This window comes from Triticum aestivum, chromosome 1B (genome assembly GCF_018294505.1).
Source record: "Triticum aestivum cultivar Chinese Spring chromosome 1B, IWGSC CS RefSeq v2.1, whole genome shotgun sequence".
Taxonomy (NCBI): Eukaryota; Viridiplantae; Streptophyta; class Magnoliopsida; order Poales; family Poaceae; genus Triticum; species Triticum aestivum.
The window spans coordinates 123463294-123480994 of NC_057795.1; the positions used below are offsets into that span (position 1 = coordinate 123463294).

Genomic DNA, 17701 nt, shown 5'->3' on the forward strand with positions numbered 1-17701 from the left:
GGTGAACTGGTAGAGCCTAGGCCCTCATAGTTTGATGGTTTTACCGTACTCTGACAGTGGGGGGTGAGAGAGGAGTATCGGGCACCACTGTCGTTAGCTTGCAGTTTCCTGCCGTACATTATTTGGCCTTATTTATTGCAAAGTGCTTGCTAGCGAGAGAGAAGGTGGGTTCACTTAGCGCCCTAGACTTTGTTGTTTTGCATCGCGCACTTTATGGCAACAACACTTATAGCTTGGGAGATATTGTGGCACGTCGCCTTCACCATAACAGATTCAAGGGTAAAATACATGGGGGCATTTACGCTACTCGCTTGGAGACTCATTTCAATGTGCAGATACGCCAGCTTGATCACCCTTTGACCAAGTTTTACCTAGATAGAGCAGCTATGAAGGACCATCAGTTTCTTGCTGCTGATTACCCTGATATTGACTTGCCTTACAACTTAGTTTTCAGTGAGAAAACTCGTGATATTATTCCCTTGCCTGCACCTACTTTGTTTGATTATGTTGCCAGGAACAGATACAGGATTATGCCTGAGGACATTGTCGCTTACCAGAACAACCTGGCTGCGCCACAGGCGGAGCCTCAGGAGTGGGACCCTATGGTGCCTGCTCCCCGCACTTCAACATTGGACCTCATCGCTTCTATGACTGGTGAATACCAAGTTAGGCCAAAAGCCTAAGCTTGGGGGAGTACGTATTTCCACCGACATTACATTCATCTTCACTCATTCCATTCCAGTTGTCGGTGTCCATACTTTTTCATTGAATCACCCATGCTTAAATTATTTTTCTCGCTTTTTTGTTGTGTGTTTGAAAAACTTTGAGAAAATCGAAAAATATGTTTCATGCTTCTTTCTCATGTTTCTTCCTAATTTAAATTATTGTAGCACTAAAAAGGAAACCCAAAAAGATTTCCTTGTTCTTCTTTTACTTGTTGGGAGCTTTCCCGTGTAAATAGTTTTTCTCATTTTTGCTTTTCCCTTTTTCATTTGCTTGCTTTCGAAAAACCAAAAACTCCAAAAATATTTCAATGTGTTTCTATGAATTTCTTTTCTTTTTGTTGAGTCATATCGAGGAGAGGACCACGATGAAAATGTTGAGTGGCTCTCATTTGCATTATTGATCTAATAAAGAGTCCATATTACCTTGTCTTCTCCTCTTTGAATGAAATGTTTGTAGATTCCAGCTTAGTCCACGACACTCTTGCACTATTATTATTTCAAATCATTCGGTCGTGCAAGTGAAAGGCAATAATGACAATACTAGATGAACTTGCCGTGGCAGAGAGAAACGGGTATGGACTCGAATTGTTCTTTTTTTGTAAAAATGTTTAACCTAGTATCCATGATTCAGCCTATTATGATCAAACACGTTTGCAATGACAATTAGAGATTATAGTTTCTCATGCCATGCATAAGTAGCTAGGAGTGAGTAATGATTTATCTTAGATATCAACATTGTGTTAAAATGATTGTGATGTAGTATGATGATATGGTATCCTCCTCTGAATGTTCAAGTGGCTTGACTTGGCACATGTTTATGCATGTAGTTGAATCAAAACCAACATAGCCTCTATGATATTTATGTTCATGGTGTTCATATCCTACTCATGCTAGTATTCAATGTTACTTATGCATAATGCATGTTCATGACCGTTGTTGCTCTCTAGCTGGACGCTTCTCAACCTATTTGCTAGCCTTCGCCTATACTAAGTGGGAACTCTGCTTGTACATCAAAAACATGAAACCCGAGTTATTCCAGATGAGTCCACCATACCTACCTATATGCGGTATTACCCTCCCGTCCTAAGTAAATTTGCATGTGCCATCTCTAAAAACTTCAAATAAATATCCTTTTTGTGTGCCTGGATCATTCATGGAACAACAGGAGGTAGTCAGTATCTTCCATGCTAAGAGGGTTATTCTCAGGTTGAGTGTTTATTCACTCACCATCGCATGAGAAAAGGGCGGTAATAGGGATGCCCAGTCCCAAACTGCAAAAAGAAAAGAGCTGATAAATAATCAAACAAAAACTCCCAATGGAGTCATAACCTTTACATTTCCGCTTGGGAACCGCCACTAGCATGTTTAGCATGGAAGATATTGATAACTGATGGTCGTGAAGTAAATGAGAAGGGTGCATGTCTAAAAATTTCATTTACCTCTGTTTTAAAACTTGAGCTCTGGCACCTTTGCAAATCATCCCTCTGCGAAGGTACTATCTATTTACATTTATGTTGTGTCATCACCTTCTCAAATAAGTGCCAGAACTTGAGAGCACTGCTGTCATGCTGATGCATTGTGTGCAGCTAATGTTGGGTGCATCATGACTGGATCTTTTTTACCATGAATTACAATATTTAGTCGCTGCTTGAACTTTGGGGTTGCTCTACATTTATGTTTTGTGGTCTCAGAAAGGGCTAGCGAGATACCACTATTGTCATATTATATCTTGGTTGTTTTGACAACATGTTGCTATTTGAGATATCTTATTATTGCTCTCTAGTTGATTATGTCATTGATATGAGTTAATATAATTTTTAAGAGTTATTGTCGACATGGTTAGTTATAATCTTTGCTGAAAACCTGGGTGTTGTTTAGGCTTATTTATGAAACAAGAGCAAAAGAGTTCGTAAAAGTTTTTCTTTTTCACTTTCAGTTTATCAACTGAATTGCTTGAGGACAAGCAAAGATTTAAGCTTGGGGTAGTTGATACGTCTCCAATGTATCTACTTTTCCTAACGCTTTTCCTCGTTTTGGACTCTAATTTGAATGATTTGAATGAAACTAACCCCGGACTGACGCTGTTTTGAACAGAACTACCATGGTGTTGTTTTTTGTGCAGAAATAGAAGTTCTCGGAATGGAACGAAACTTTGCGAGGATTTTTTATATCAATAAAGAGAATTTCTGGAGCCAAGAGGTACCTGAGGGGGGCACCTAGGTGGGCACAACCCACCAGGGCGCTCCTGCCCCCCCAGGCACGCCCAGGTGGGTGCTGCCCATCTGGTGGCCCTGCTGACCCTGAAACCGACGCTATAAAATCACATTATTCTAAAAAAATCAGGGGAGAAAGAATTATCGCGTTTCACGAGATGGAGCCGCCGCCGTCTCGTGAGGAGTTGGATAAGATTCATCATGTAATCGAGTTAGTTTTGTTAGGGCCTGATCCCTAGTATTTATCCACTATGTTCTAAGATTGATGTTGCTATGACTTTGCCCTGCTTAATGCTTGTCACTTTGGGCCCGGGTGCCATGATTTCAGATCTGAACCATTTATGTTATCACCATTATATCCATGTTCTAAATCCGATCTTGCAAGGTATAGTCACCTACTGCGTGTTATGATCCGGCAACCCTGGAGTGACAATAGTCGGGACCACTCCCGGTGATGATCGTAGTTTGAGGAGTTCATGTATTCACCGTGTGCTAATGCTTTGTTCCGATTCTCTATTAAAAGGAGGCCTTAATATCCCTTAGTTTCCAATAGGACCCCGCTGCCACGGGAGGGTAGGACAAAAGATGTCATGCAAGTTCTTTCCATAAGCACATATGACTATTTACGGAATACATGCCTACATTATATTTATGAACTAGAGCTAGTGCTGTATCGCACTAGGTTATAACTGTCTCATGATGAATATCATCCAATGAGTCACCGATCCAATGCCTATGAATTTATCTTATATTATTCCTGCTAAGTTACTGTTGCCACTGCTATCGTTACTGCTACAATATCACTGCTATCGTCGTTACTGTTACCATTGCTACTGTTGCTATCATCAAAACTATCATACTACTATGCTACTAATCACTTTGCTGCAGATAACTAATCTCCAGGTGTGGTTGAATTGACAACTCAGTTGCTAATACCTTGAAAATATCTTTGGCTCCGCTTGTGTCGAATCTATTATTTTGGGTTGAATACTCTACCCTCAAAAACTGTTGCGATCCCCTATACTTGTGGGTTATCACTCCTTGAGGTCTTGTTTGGCCGAAAGTATTTCGAATCACTTGTCATTTAGTGTAGCTTCATTGGCCTGTAGCTGTTGCTGCTTCCGGTTCATGCTTCAAGCAGTGGCAACCAGGCGTCACCAGAAGAGTTCTGGCTCAATAGGGTTTTGGGGAACTATGAAGTCCTCGGTTCTGAGGCTGACGTTGAATTCCGGCATGTAGTTATCATCGGCCCCTTCAAAGAGGTCGTTGGGATCCGAGTCCCTGGGGATTCCCTCGGGGTCGGTGTGGCGATCTGGAGAGGCTTGAGCGTCCTCCCCAGGATGCTCTACATCATTGGTCGCCGTATAGGCGGTGGCATTGTTCCCGCTGGGTTCCCCATTGGTACCCCTTCTGCATCTCCACCGATGTCTTGGAGGAGATTTTGGGGGGTCGACCATGTAGACATCGCAGGTTGATGTTGTGGTTCATTTGCCGGTATTTCTCAACGGCGAGGTGTTTGCCAGGAGGTCTTCGACATCTTCATCCATGTCGGTTGCCTCATCATATTCTAGTACATCAGTTAAATCATTGATGGTGGCAACTAGGTGGGTGGTGGGTGGGATATAAATTTCCCGGTCATCGGATTTAAGTCCGATCTTATCATAAACCGAGGTTTTGCCATCCGAGATTGTCCTGCTCTGGATGCGGTCAAGCATCTCATTTAGACGAGACATCTCTTCGGTGCTTACGGGCAGGCTATGGGCGGGACTGACTCAAAGTGCGACCGGCATACAACTCGTTGTGTTTCCAACGCAGAGAGGACTCACAGACAGCTCTAGGTTCGGTGCTGGGGTTGATTCTTGCTACCTCTTGAGCTTGCGTTGGTTTTCCCTTGAATAGGAAAGGGTGATGCAGCAAAGTAGCGTAAGTATTTCCCTCAATTTTGAGAACCAAGGTATCAATCCAGTAGGAGACAATGCACAAGTCACATAATACCTGCACAAACAATCAACAACTTGCACCCAACGCGATAAAGGGGTTGTCAATCCCTTCACGGTCACTTGCAAAAGTGAGATCTGATAGAGATAGATAAATGGTAAAGTAAATATTTTTTGTATTTTTGGTTTATAGATTGGAAAGTAAAGATTGCAAAATAGTAGATCGAAAACTAGAAAGATGTAAACGAGATTCAATAATATGGAAAAGAGACCCAGTGGCCATAGGTTTCACTACTGGCTTCTCTCGAGATTGCAAATATTATGGTGGGTGAACAAATTACTGCTGAGCAGTTGGTAGAAAAGCGCAAAGTTATGATGATATCTAAGGTAATTATCATGAACATAGGCATCACATCCGTGTCAAGTAGACCGACTCCTACCTGCATCTACTACTATTACTCCACACATGCACCACTATCTAGCATGCATCTAGAGTATTAAGTTCATAAAGAACGGAGTAACGCATTAAGCAAGATGACATGATGTAGAGGAATTAACTCAAGCAATATGATGAAAACCCCATCTTGTTATCCTCGATGGCAACAATACAATACATGCCTTGCTGCCCCTACTGTCACTGGGAAAGAACACCGCAAGATTGAACCAAAAGCTAAGCACTTCTCCAATTGCAAGAAAGATCAATCTAGTAGGACAAACTAAACCGATAATTCGAAGAGACTTGCAAACATATCAAATCATGCATATAAGAATTCAAAGAAGAACCATATAGTATTCATAGATAATCAGATCATAAATCCACAATTCATTGGATCTCAGCAAACACACCGCAAAAGAATATTACATCGAATAGATCTCCAAGAACATCAAGGAGAACATGGTATTGAGAATCAAAGAGAGAGAGAGAGAGAGAAGAAGCCATCTGGCTAATAACTATGGACCCGAAGGTCTGTGGTAAACTACTCATGCTTCATCGGAGAGGTAATGGTGTTGATGTAGAAGCCCTCTATGATCGAATCCACCTCCGGCACGACGCTGAAAAAGGTCCCTAGATGGGACATCACGGGTACAGAAGGTTGCGGTGGTGGAAAAGTGGTTTCGTGGCTCCCCCTGATGTTTTTAGGGTATAAGAGTATATATAGGCGAAGGAACTAGGTCAGGGGAGCCATGAGGGGCCCACGAGGGTGGGGCGTGCCCTCCTACCTTGTGGCTTCCTCGTTGCGTCTTTGACTTCATCTCCAAGTCTTCTGCTTTGCTTTCGGTCCAAGAAAGATCATCGTGAAGGTTTCATTCCGTTTGGACTCCATTTGGTATTCCTCTTCTGCAAAACTCTAAAATAGGCAAAAAAACAGAAACTGGCACTGGGCCCTCGGTTAATAGGTTAGTCCCAAAAATAATATAAAATAGCATATTAATGCCCATTAAACATCCAAATAGGATGGAACAATCAAAAATTATAGATACGTTGGAGATGTATCAATTCTGAATTTGACGTAGCTTCAGTGATAGGGGTGGATTCCCATCTGAGGCAGGGGCCAAGGAGAGATCGCCCGGGATCATGACATTGGGGCCTTCCGGCAATGCCAGAGACCCCGACTCGGTGTTCTCTATGGCGATCGGTCCCGAAATCCGTCGTCGAGAGTCTCCGCCCCCTGGATGGGGGTCCAGCTTGTCAAGATGAGCTCTCCGCGGGTATCCACGATGTACTCCAGGCCTCCAAAGGTCACGATCTGATTTGGAGCGTAGTTTTCCACGGAGGCTAGATGGCCAGCCGAGTCAACGCAGAAAGTCATGTTGTGGAACACAAAAAGTTGCCCCAGGACGTAAATGTTTCTGCAGCCGTTGTCGCAGTTGATCTGTAGATGAGCCATCAATCCTTCTATCGATCTCACAGCGGAACTCCCAATGAAAGTGCCAGTATTAGTGTAAAAACCGGCATACCTCAGGGTAGGGGGTCCCGAGCTATGGATCTCGGACAGATGGTAACTAGAACAGGGGAGACGAAGTTTACCCAGGTTCGGGCCCTCTTAATGGAGGTAAAACCCTACGTCCTACTCTTGTTTATATTGATGAGGGTGTTACAAGTACAAAGTTGATCTACCTCGAGATCTATAAATGTGGTCTAACTCTAGGGCTAGGAGAATAAGATTGCGTTGATGTCCCCTCTATGGGGTAAACCCTTCGGCTTACATACATGCCGAGTAGGGCATATAGGGTTACAAGGTCAGCATGGAGGCGGTGGAAGAGGTCTTGGAGTGTACGACAAGTCTTCGGTAGATGTAATCTCGATCTCCTCCTCAGCGTGTGCCCCCCCCCCCCCGACTCCATCTGGCAAGAATAAGGGCCCTTCGGCCCAACCCGAAGTGTACAGACAAGCTAGGTTGGTACCCCCTAGCCCATGACACCACCACATGGGAAATTCAAATAAACATTATGCCACAGTAAATTCGATCATTTTGTGTTATTTCACACACACGGCAAATTAATCACATAAAGTATGGCAAGTTTTGGTAAAATGCACACAATAAATTTGAACATGCTTTTGCCAAATGGCAACTATTGAACATTTTTGTATTATTTCACATTCATGGCAAAAAAGTTATATTATCATGGCAAATTTGATAAATAATTCCACGGCAAATTTGTATATGCGTTAGCCATGGCAATTTTTATCTATGTCCTTGTTCTTAAACAATGGCATTTTGCTATATATGAATTTTTTATGTGATTTGCCATGTCACTTCTTTATCTAAAAACATAGCAAACTTGCCACACCAACTTTCCATGTACAAAAACATGGCAAATTTATAGTTATTGAAAAAACATGGCAACTTTATATGTTCAACAACATAGCAAACTTGCCATAATAACTTTAACATGTTCAGAAAAATGGCAAAGTTGTAGATGTTAAATAACGTGGCAACTTAATATGTTCAAAAACATGAAAAACTTTGCTATGCCAAACTTAACGAGGCATGGCAAAAATACTTTAATTCACAACCAAAAGTGTGATTTTTTTTTTCTACATTTTCTTTGCCATGGCAACTTTATTTATTTTTTGACATGGCAATTTTTACTTCATTTTTTGACATCGCAAATTCATTGTAAAGATCATGGCAATTTCAACTTAAATATGATGTCAATATTTATATTTCCAGAACATCGCAATTTTTATATGTAGCATGGAAAATATACTTGTGCAGCTGTTGCAATTTTTAATTTGTACCCATGGAATAATTACTCTATTTTTGCTATGGCAAATTTTAATCCATTTTTGCCATGGCAAAATTTACTCCATTTTTCCCATGGAAAATTTTACTTTATTTTTCCATGGAAAATTTATTGTAAGGAGTATGGCTATTTTAATTTAAAATTTATATTTTTTCCGGAACATGGCAAAATTTACTATGTAGAATGGTATATACTTGTGTTCCCATGGCGATTTTTAATTTATTTTCCATGGAAATTTTAATCCATTTTCCCATGGCAAATTTTAATCCATGGAATATGGCAAATTTCTCACACACAAACAGGGTAATTTTTAGTAAAAAACATGAATTTTCTTGTTCATTTTTTTAATTTCAACATTTTGTATTTTTTTCACACATGGCAAGTTTCGCATACATTATATAGAAACTTAATAAAAATACCAGGGCAATTTTAACTTATGAACTTGCCATGGCAATTTTAATCTTTGTTTGTATGATGGGAATTGCCATCTCTTGTTTCTTTTGGCTCATAAAAAAAATCTTTTTCACCCATGGCAATTTTCTGCTTTTTATAGTTGCTGCCATTTATTTTTTGTATCATAGAAAAAATTGAGCTTTAATATGTCGCAGCAAAAAAATCTGGGCTTTTATTTTTGTTTTGCTACTGGGCTTTTTTCTTTTTCATTTTACAGGATAATAGGCGTCCGGGAGGCTGTTCGGGCAATCGATCGGATGCACGGCAGCACGGACTGCCATGGGGCACCAGGCGCGGCACACTCCTACCCTGTTTTCTCCTGGCAAAATGCCCCATGACCCAGATCTTTTCCGGCTCAGTTCCTTAATGCTTGGTCAGCCACGCACCCGAGGGATGTCCTCATCCACCTCGCGACTGCTGATGCAGCGCCTCGCCGCCGCCGTCCCTGAATCCAGTTGAGTGACGGCGGCGGCGGCGGCGAGAAGAGGGAGGGTTGAGGCGGCGCTAGGGTTTCGCCCCCGAGTCGCAAGGAAGGGCGTCGCGAGCGTCTAGTATAGAATAATTTTTATCTTTTTCTGTGAGAGAAATTTTCAATCTATTCATCATTCATAGCAAAGAACACAAGATGTAACAAAAATTACAATCAGGTCTATGGACCATCTAGTGATGACTACAAGCACTGAAGCAAGCCGAAGGTGCGCTGTCGTCATCGCCCCTTCCTCACCGGAGCCGGTCAAATCTTCTTGTAGTAAACAATCGGGAAGTTGTCGTGCTAAACCTCCAAAGGATAGCGCAGTAGAGCAGCAATCATTGCCGATGAAGAGAGTTGTAGATTAAAAAGATCAAACCTGAAACCACACGAACCAAGATGAACAAAAGCTAGTTCCAAATAGCTCCACCGAAAACCAGCACCGGCCGAATCCCACGAGATCTGACGAAGACACACCTCCGCACATCCTCCGACTCGTTATTCGCATCATCGGGACGGAGATAGAACGTGGGAGACATTATTCTACCGAGGGACATCGCCACTGCCACATAGCCCCAACCAAGACGTTGAACCTAACAAAAACGAGAACGGGTCCCTCCCACCGGCAGGAGGCCGAGATCCTTGGCACCTCCATAGCCTAAAGACCATGGGAGGTGGGGCGGATCGGCGACGGCGGGAGGAGGAAGGAAAATTGTTTTTAAGGAGGAGGAAGGAGATATTTTTAAAAGGAGGAGAAAAGACTACAGCTGTAGTTCAACAACTCATAGTCTCCATTCCTCAGTATCGGCGTTGGTGAACATCAGGTATGATCTTTTTTGAGACCTGTACAGAATTCTCTCCTTTTCCTAGTTCAGATCCAAGTCGGTTCAGTGAGGACGACCGCGAAAGTCACGAATACGCGTTTAGGGACGTGTCATTGTAATTTTAGCCATGGTCTTTCTTAAGACTTTCACCTAACACTCGTTCTCTCTATAAATGTATATAAGACGTTCTTTTCTCGACAAATGCAACAAGACGGAAAACGTTGGTATTTACTTGAAATAAAAAAAATTGACGTGTGATCGAAAATGGAGACAAACTTGCAAAAAAAATGCCATGTGCTAATGTCTAGCACACTCATCTATCTGTACATGCTACATAGTGTACAACATTTTCTTTTGTACATATGTACAATTTATAATTTATTCATAATTTATAATATACAACATCTTTTTCTTTTGCCTTTGCACCCTTGCCGGGTGCAAAGTGATATGACCAGCCGTCTATTTTAAATTGGGTCTACGTTGTCGTGCTAAGCAGTACGGTATAATCGTTTCAGCCCGAACCACCGATGAAAATTAGTACGGAGGAAAACCGGCGCTAGTCCTACAGTAGTACAGTCCCCCGCCAACGATCGCCCCACCTCCGGCCCTTCGTTCACCGTGCTCCCGCCGACCGCTGGTAAGGTACCCCGACGGCCTGCGATCGCCATGCGCGTCACCACCGCCGTGCAACAAATCGGATGCACGGCAGAACGGCCTGCCGTGGGGCATCAGGCGCGACACACTCGTACCCTGTTTTCTCCTGGCAAAATGCCCAGGACCCAGTTCCTTGATACTTGATTATGATCTCTGGAACCTCTCAGCGCGTCCTCGTGCCTGACAATAGTGGTTAGTGGAGGTAGGATGTTCGTTAGCTTTTTTAGAGAAAAGGCCGAGGCCCGATTAAATTAATAAAGCCACGAGGCAAACCAAGTATTACAGACGAAAGAGTATCAGACACCCACACAAGTAACCGAAAGGTTTAAACACAGCCACAACCGGCAAGCATGGCATGCAGGCCAGGACAGCGAACTTCTAAAGGGGCACCAGACACCAAGGAGAACATCAACTATTGTGCCGAGGCTCGATTATCTTTTTCTTGAACCGGGCATAACCCCTTTCCATTACTTTTATAACGGAAATACAATAGTTTGTCGGACTGGAAGGAAATCAGAAAGGAGAAATGCGAGTTCAACGCATCACTGGGAAACCCACGGTAGACACTCGTCATCGAGCAGTCTACCATGGGGCGAAAACTTAGTGACACCCTCAGAACCAGCATCACCAACCCAAAAGCAACCAAAGTCTAAGGCTACAACAGCCACATGAGGCTCAAACTCGCGCAGGAGCCGCAAAGGAACAACAAAGTTTTGCACATAACGCACAATCCACACCAATATCGCACAGGAACAAAAGATCGGCAGCTTGGGGAGTCTTCTCTGCATCTCTCCCCCGCACCTGAATCACCCCTTCATTGCGTTCCCCGGTGCCGCACAGATACACATCAGGTTCGACGCGTTGGTCTTCAGCATCTTGGCTCCGCGCTCCATCGCCTCGCGATCGGCTCCGCTCATCAGCCCTGCCCAGCAATTCAAATATCCACATGCGAATAAACCACATCAAAAGGGGACCTCATCCGTTTGGACTCAAATGTCGCCTTATTACGACAGTTCCACATAGCCCAGCACATTGCTGCTAAGCCAAACGTATAGAATTTTTCCCCATCTGAAAGGAACATATAACACCAAGCAAAGTATTGCCACACATTATTCAGGCAACGATCCATGCCCAGGACACATCCAACAGTTCTTCACATAATTCTAGCCACATGACATGTGAAGAAAAGGTGTTGAGAGGTTTCCCTTTTGCTGCAAAACGAGCATGCAGGGTTGCCCGCCCATTTTCTCCTGCTCATCACATCTCTAGTAAGTACAGCATCTTGAAAGAGCTGCCAGAGGAATATTTGGATTTTTAAAGGAATCTTGGATTCCCAGATCCATTTGTAGTCACATCCCCTCACATTTTTTTCCAGACAATCATATATTGATTTGGTTGTAAACTTAGAGCATGTTTGGGACTGCTCTACTCCTTAAAATTCAGCTCCGCTCCAGAAAACACAAGCCAAACAGGGTAGCTCCACGATATGCCACTCCGCAAAAAAACTAGAATCCATGGTACAACTCCCAGTTTTTTAGGAAGCTCTTTAGGGGGTGCTCCAAAAAACTCTGGAAGCTGGAGTTGGGTGGAAATTACCCACCACTGCCACCAGTAAGTGGATACCCCTTCGTTTCTCCCCTCTCAACCAATCAAATAGTTCCTTTCCACCAAATTTCCCATTCTTGAAGCTGGAGCTAGATGGAAGCCAAACATTCTCTTTGGTAGTGCTACAACTTCTGTATGAAACTGCTCCAAAGTGAATTTAGTGGAGCGAAGCTGATTTTGGTGAAGCGGAGTAGTCCCAAACAGGCCCTTACTTTTCTTCCCCAAAGCCCAGATTATCTCATTCGACGCATCCAATCGAGGCCAGGAGTCCACCACACCCCCCAGCTCCCTCCAATGCTCCGTTAGGGGTGGGTGAAGTCTCCTTCTAAAAAAGCCCCCATCAACGCCTTTTTTGAAATCTGAAACTGTGATCTCTTGATCGTTACAGATATTGTATAGCATAGGAAATCTATCACGTAAAGGAGGTTCATCATTGACAGGGTCAATCCATAACCTAACCAGATTGCCTGAATTGAGAATCACTTTTCTGCCAGCAAAGTAATTCTCCTTGACTTTCATAATGGCTTTCCATATAGAGAATCACCAAATTTGCTTTTTACCGAGGCAACTGTATCTTTTTTGAAGTATTTGGCCTAGATCACCTCCTGCCAAAGACCCTATTGATTCTCCAATTTCCACCACCACTTGGTAAGGAGACTAATATTCTGTTTATGCAAATCTTTCACCCCCAGGCCCCCTTTACTTTTCGATCTGCATATTCTGGACCACCTCACCAAATGGTAACGTTTTCGCCCTTCATGTTCTTGCCAGAAAAACCGTTTACGGTGTTTGTCTAGTTTTACTATCACCGTCTTAGGAAGGAGAAACATAGACATGTAGTAATACACAATGCTCGTGAGCGAGGAATTGAGTAAGGTAAGTCTCCCTCCCGAGGATGTTGCATTTCCAATCCAGGCCTCACATCACTTTAGGAATCTTTCATCCACGAAATCCCACTCAAGGACGCGAAGTGTAGAGAAACTAACTGGCACTACCCGGTATTTCATAGGGAAGTGTCCAATATTACAATTAAACAGCTCCGCATAAAAGGCCAACGTGTCCTCATCCCCTCCAATGTAAAGGACTTCACTTTTGAGGAAGTTGATTTTTAGGCCAGACATAAGTTCAAACATGTAGAGAAGGAGTTTCTGGTTTACAGCAGCATTCTTATCATGTTCCAAACAAATGACGGTATCATCTGCATACTGCAGGATAGCTACTCCCCCTTCAATCAAGTCAGGGGCAAGCCCAGTTAGGAGCTTTTCTTTTTGGGCATTGAATATCATCTTCGAAAGAGTCTCAACAGCTAGGTTGAATAGGAAAGGGGAGTGGGGGTCGCCTTGACGAACCCCTTTGTGACTTTGGAAATAGGGACCCACATCGTTGTTTAGTTTAATACTCACTATGCCATTGTACAAGATTTTTTTCACCCACCCACACCAGGTTGGACCAAAACCACGGTTACGATGGCACTCGAGAAGGAAGTCCCAGTTAATCTTGTCATAGGCTTTTTCAAAGTCTAGTTTTAACACCACCCCAATTTTTTTCTTGACATGCATATGATGCAGCACCTCGTGAAGAGTGAGGATTCCATCCATTATGTTTCTCTGTTTAATGAATGCATTTTGGTGCCGGCTGATTAGCTTATCAGCGTAAACAGCCACCCTGTTATCAAGAACTTTCATAATTAGCTTATAGGGGCATCGAAGCAAGCATATGGGGCGATATTGTTGAAATTTTTTTAGCCCCACTCATCTTGGGGATCAAAGTGATCACCCCATAGTTTAAGCACGCAATATCTAGGGTGTTGTCATGGAACGCTTTGAAAAGTCGCATTAAATCTTCCTTCACAAAGTCCCAACAGTGTTTGTAGAATTCAGCCGGTATGTTATCCAGACCGGGGGCCCTGTTGCTCTCCATACTAAACAAGGCCTTTTTAACTTCCTCCACAGTAAACTCACTAGTGAGCAGGATGTTATCTTCACTAGTAAGCTTTTCTTCCTCAGACCAGGCATCAGGCGACAACTGGAATATATTTCCTCTGGCTGGACCAAACAGTTCTTTACAATAGGAGGTAGCATGAGTTAGGAGATTTTTAGTGCCCTCAATCACCACCTCTCCGTCTGTTAGGGAATGTATGGTGTTTTTTCTCTTTTTTCCGTTCGCAACACGATGGTAAAAGGCTGTGTTCTGATCTCCTTTTAGCAACCAACGCTCATTTGAGTGTTGTAACCAAAAGAGCTCCTCATCAGCAAGGATGTCATTAAGCTCAGCGCACAGGGTAGTTCTTTTTTCAAAGAGCTCAGGTGTCAGGGGCTCGAATTCCTCTATCTTCTCAATCTCCTCTAACTCCTCTTTGATCACTTTTTTTCTCTTTCGGGCATGGCCAAAAGAGTGAGACCCCCAACCCTTAAAGTATTTCTTAAGGCGCTTTAATTTAATGTTGAGGATATCGATTGGGTCGCTAGCATTGACCGGCTGCTCCCAAATGTTCTTAGCTTTTATATAAAACTCCTCGTTCTTCAACCAGCTAAGCTCAAATCTAAATTCACGATTATGAAGGGGAATGTTTTTCACAGGGCATGTGGATAGGAGCAGAGGGTTGTGATCTGAAACATCCCTAACCAGCTTACGGACAGAGACAAGGGGAAATATGTCTTCCCAATCAAAGCTCATCAAGATTCTATCCAGCTTCTCTAATGTAGGATGTTTTTGGCTGTTCGTCCAGGTATATTTACCTCCCCCCATATCTATTTCCCGCAGGTTTAGAGAATGAATAACATCATTGAATTTATCCACATAGCGAGAGCGAGTTAGGTGCTTATTTTTCTCTCTACTCTCTCTAAGAATATTGAAGTCACCCCCCACAATGTAGGGTAATCTAACATGCGAGCACCACATTTAATTCTTCAAGGAATTCTGCTTTATTATCATCCTGTGCAGCCCCATAAACAACTATGATGGCCCACATGCATTTGTTTTTAACATCAAACACATTAACTTGAAGGAGATATTTTCCTATCGTCCAAGAGATAGTTGCCAAGGTTTCTTTTTTGACTCCACATAAAATGCCACCCGATTTGCCAACAGAAGGGACCCAGTTCCAGTTAAATCTCTCAAAGGGATCAATTTTCCTCAAATACTTAGGGGTAAATTTGGCTTTTTTAGTTTCTTGGAGGCCAATGAAATCTAGGGAATGATCTCTGATAATATCAGAGAAGCAGGTAGTCATCCCCTTCTTACCCGCCCCTCTGCAGTTTCAAAATAGGCCATTCATTTTTTCTTTCTGACGCCCCCCCCCCCCTCTTGGTAACTCTACTAGGAAGCAGAGTAGAGTTACCATTCTCATCTTGTAAGGAAACCTCTCCTCTTTGACCTGGTAGTAGGTCTAGCAATGACAACATTAACTTTTCTCTCTCTTTTCTTCTTATAGATCGAACAGCAGTAAATTTATCATCACCAATATCATTTTCATCCCCCCATTTCATATTTAAAGGAGTCTGATCCCCTTTAGCATTGATTAAAATCATAGCCCCCCTCTCCCCAACAGCAGGATCGATATGATTATCATTCATATTGTCCTTATTTCTACATTTCTCCAATTCCCTAAGAATATCCACACTTCCAAAGTCTGCATCAGGAATATTCACACCCATCTTGATAGCTCTAATAATAACTTCAGAATTATTTAAAGCATCGAAAGAGTTGGGCTTTTTGGGGGTACCTTCAATGTCTCTCTTCTTAGCTGCTGCCATGGCTTTTTCCTCCACTCTCTCCATCTTGTTCTGCACATTACGTAGGCTGAAACGTAGATTCTCTCAGTAACTAGAGGAGGTGTAGGAATCACCTCAGTGTCCATTCCAGTCTCGGGTGACTTGACCGTGTAATTAGTGACAATTTTCAGAATTGCGTCATTTATAGTATCCACCTCCACAATCTGAGGAAGAAATTTTACCACATCAGAGTAAGATTTTTTTCCGCTCGTAAATAAAACATTAGGAGACTTTTCAACACCCACACTTACTTTTTCACCCTGCTCCATCTCCTGAGCCATGGTTTCCAGTAGCAAAGTAGTGTGCATTGACTCATCAGATTCCACACTCCCGCGAATCCCGAATGGGGTCAGTTTTTCCCCCTGGGGAATGGGAGAAGATTTTCCCCCAAGCCCAGTAGGTAAACTACCCTGCATAGCTCCAGGATTCGACCGAGGAGTGGACCCAATGGTAGACTTCTTCTCCCAATCAGAAGGCATATGAATTGTATTTTTCTCTCTATCAGGGTCTCTCACCAGAACCTGATCCACTTCATAAAAGAAATTGTAGAAGTGCCCACCCAGAACAGCTTCAGCAACCACAGGAATTTCATTGACATTTCTGCATCCCAACCGCACCCGAGCAGAGGATGGGCGGTGCAGCGTCGCAGCGTCAATTTCCAGCGGAACCCCCACTAAAGATGCAACATACGCGAGGTTTCTCTCACTTCTCTTGTCAAGAGGGACATTGCTGATTCTCACCCAAGCTACTTCCATCACACCCTTTGCCCCAATAGTAGACGACCACTGCGTGGCGTGAATAACAGCCCCACTAGTTCTGAGAGTCACTTTCCCCACATAGCAGATCTGTGCAACAACTCGAGGATTAGGAAAACGCACCACAAACCCCCCCGGGCCTATAGCGTGCGCAGAGCAGCGCCAGCCCGTAGCCAGATAATCACTCAGATCTAGCTCCATTTGCCGAGGCTCGATTATCACCCATAATGGAAGCTGCAGAGGCACGCACACGAGAAACCAGGAGCTCCACAGCCGCCCTGTCACCTTCTTTAATCAGAGATTTCCACTGCTGCAAAAAGATCGAAAGTTTTAAAACACAGTCAGCAGCCTTGCTGGGGAACACCTGTTTGATAGTAAACTTATTTCTGGTCGTCCATTGGGTCCAGCACATTGCAGGAAAACCAAACCAGAACAACCTTCTAGCTTTCCCAGAAAGGGAGGATACAAGCGGTTTGAGCTAAGAAGCTAGCAGGGGCCCACGAAACACCCAAGGAGTCCCTAAGGAAGCTCTAGAACAATTGGGCCAGGGGGCAGCGGAACAGGATATGGCAAGAGTCCTCACGATGGCCACATAGGGCACAAAACACAGATCCAGGGCCCTGCCTCTTCTTAATTTGGTCCGTCGGCGGCAAGCGGCCTCTGATGGCCTGCCACATGAAGATTTTAATCTTGGGTGGCACCCTAGCCACCCAGATGGGCTTGAACTTAGAAGACACCGGACCACCAGAGAGAACGTGGTAACACGACTTAACAGAAAAACGAGCAGAGGCAGAATGAGGCCAAGAGACCACATCCTGAGCCTCCGAGAGCACAGGGAGGATGGCAACAAGCCGCTGCCAATCCTCCAACTCTTCAGGAGATAGGACCCGGCGGAAACCAAGGTCCCAACCTCTCGCCGCGAGCTCGGCGATGGAGACGGAAGGCGACGCGGCAAAAGAAAAAAGAACAGGAAAGGAAACAGCTAATGGGCCATCCCCAACCCACCAGTCAAGCCAGAATCTCACAGACTCGCCGTTACCAACG

General features: G+C 43.6%; 1 protein-coding gene across 5 annotated transcripts in view; it reads right to left on the reverse strand.

Moving 5' to 3' along the window:
- Positions 1-10960: 10960 nt before the first annotated feature.
- Positions 10961-17701, reverse strand: part of LOC123111317 (uncharacterized) — a 17930-nt gene continuing 11189 nt past the window's right edge. For 4 of the 5 annotated variants that reach the window (XM_044532096.1, XM_044532084.1, XM_044532105.1 and 1 more), the window contains 4 exons: positions 16154-16967; positions 15977-16066; positions 15854-15914; positions 10961-11446 (listed from right to left, as the gene is read on the reverse strand). In XM_044532096.1, the coding sequence (XP_044388031.1) occupies positions 11331-11446; positions 15854-15914; positions 15977-16066; positions 16154-16858 (972 nt within the window). In that variant the 5' untranslated portion in view covers positions 16859-16967 and the 3' untranslated portion in view covers positions 10961-11330. Of the gene's footprint in view, positions 11447-15853; positions 15915-15976; positions 16067-16153; positions 17649-17701 lie in introns of those variants that run through there. The other variant, XM_044532110.1, reaches the window with a different exon arrangement.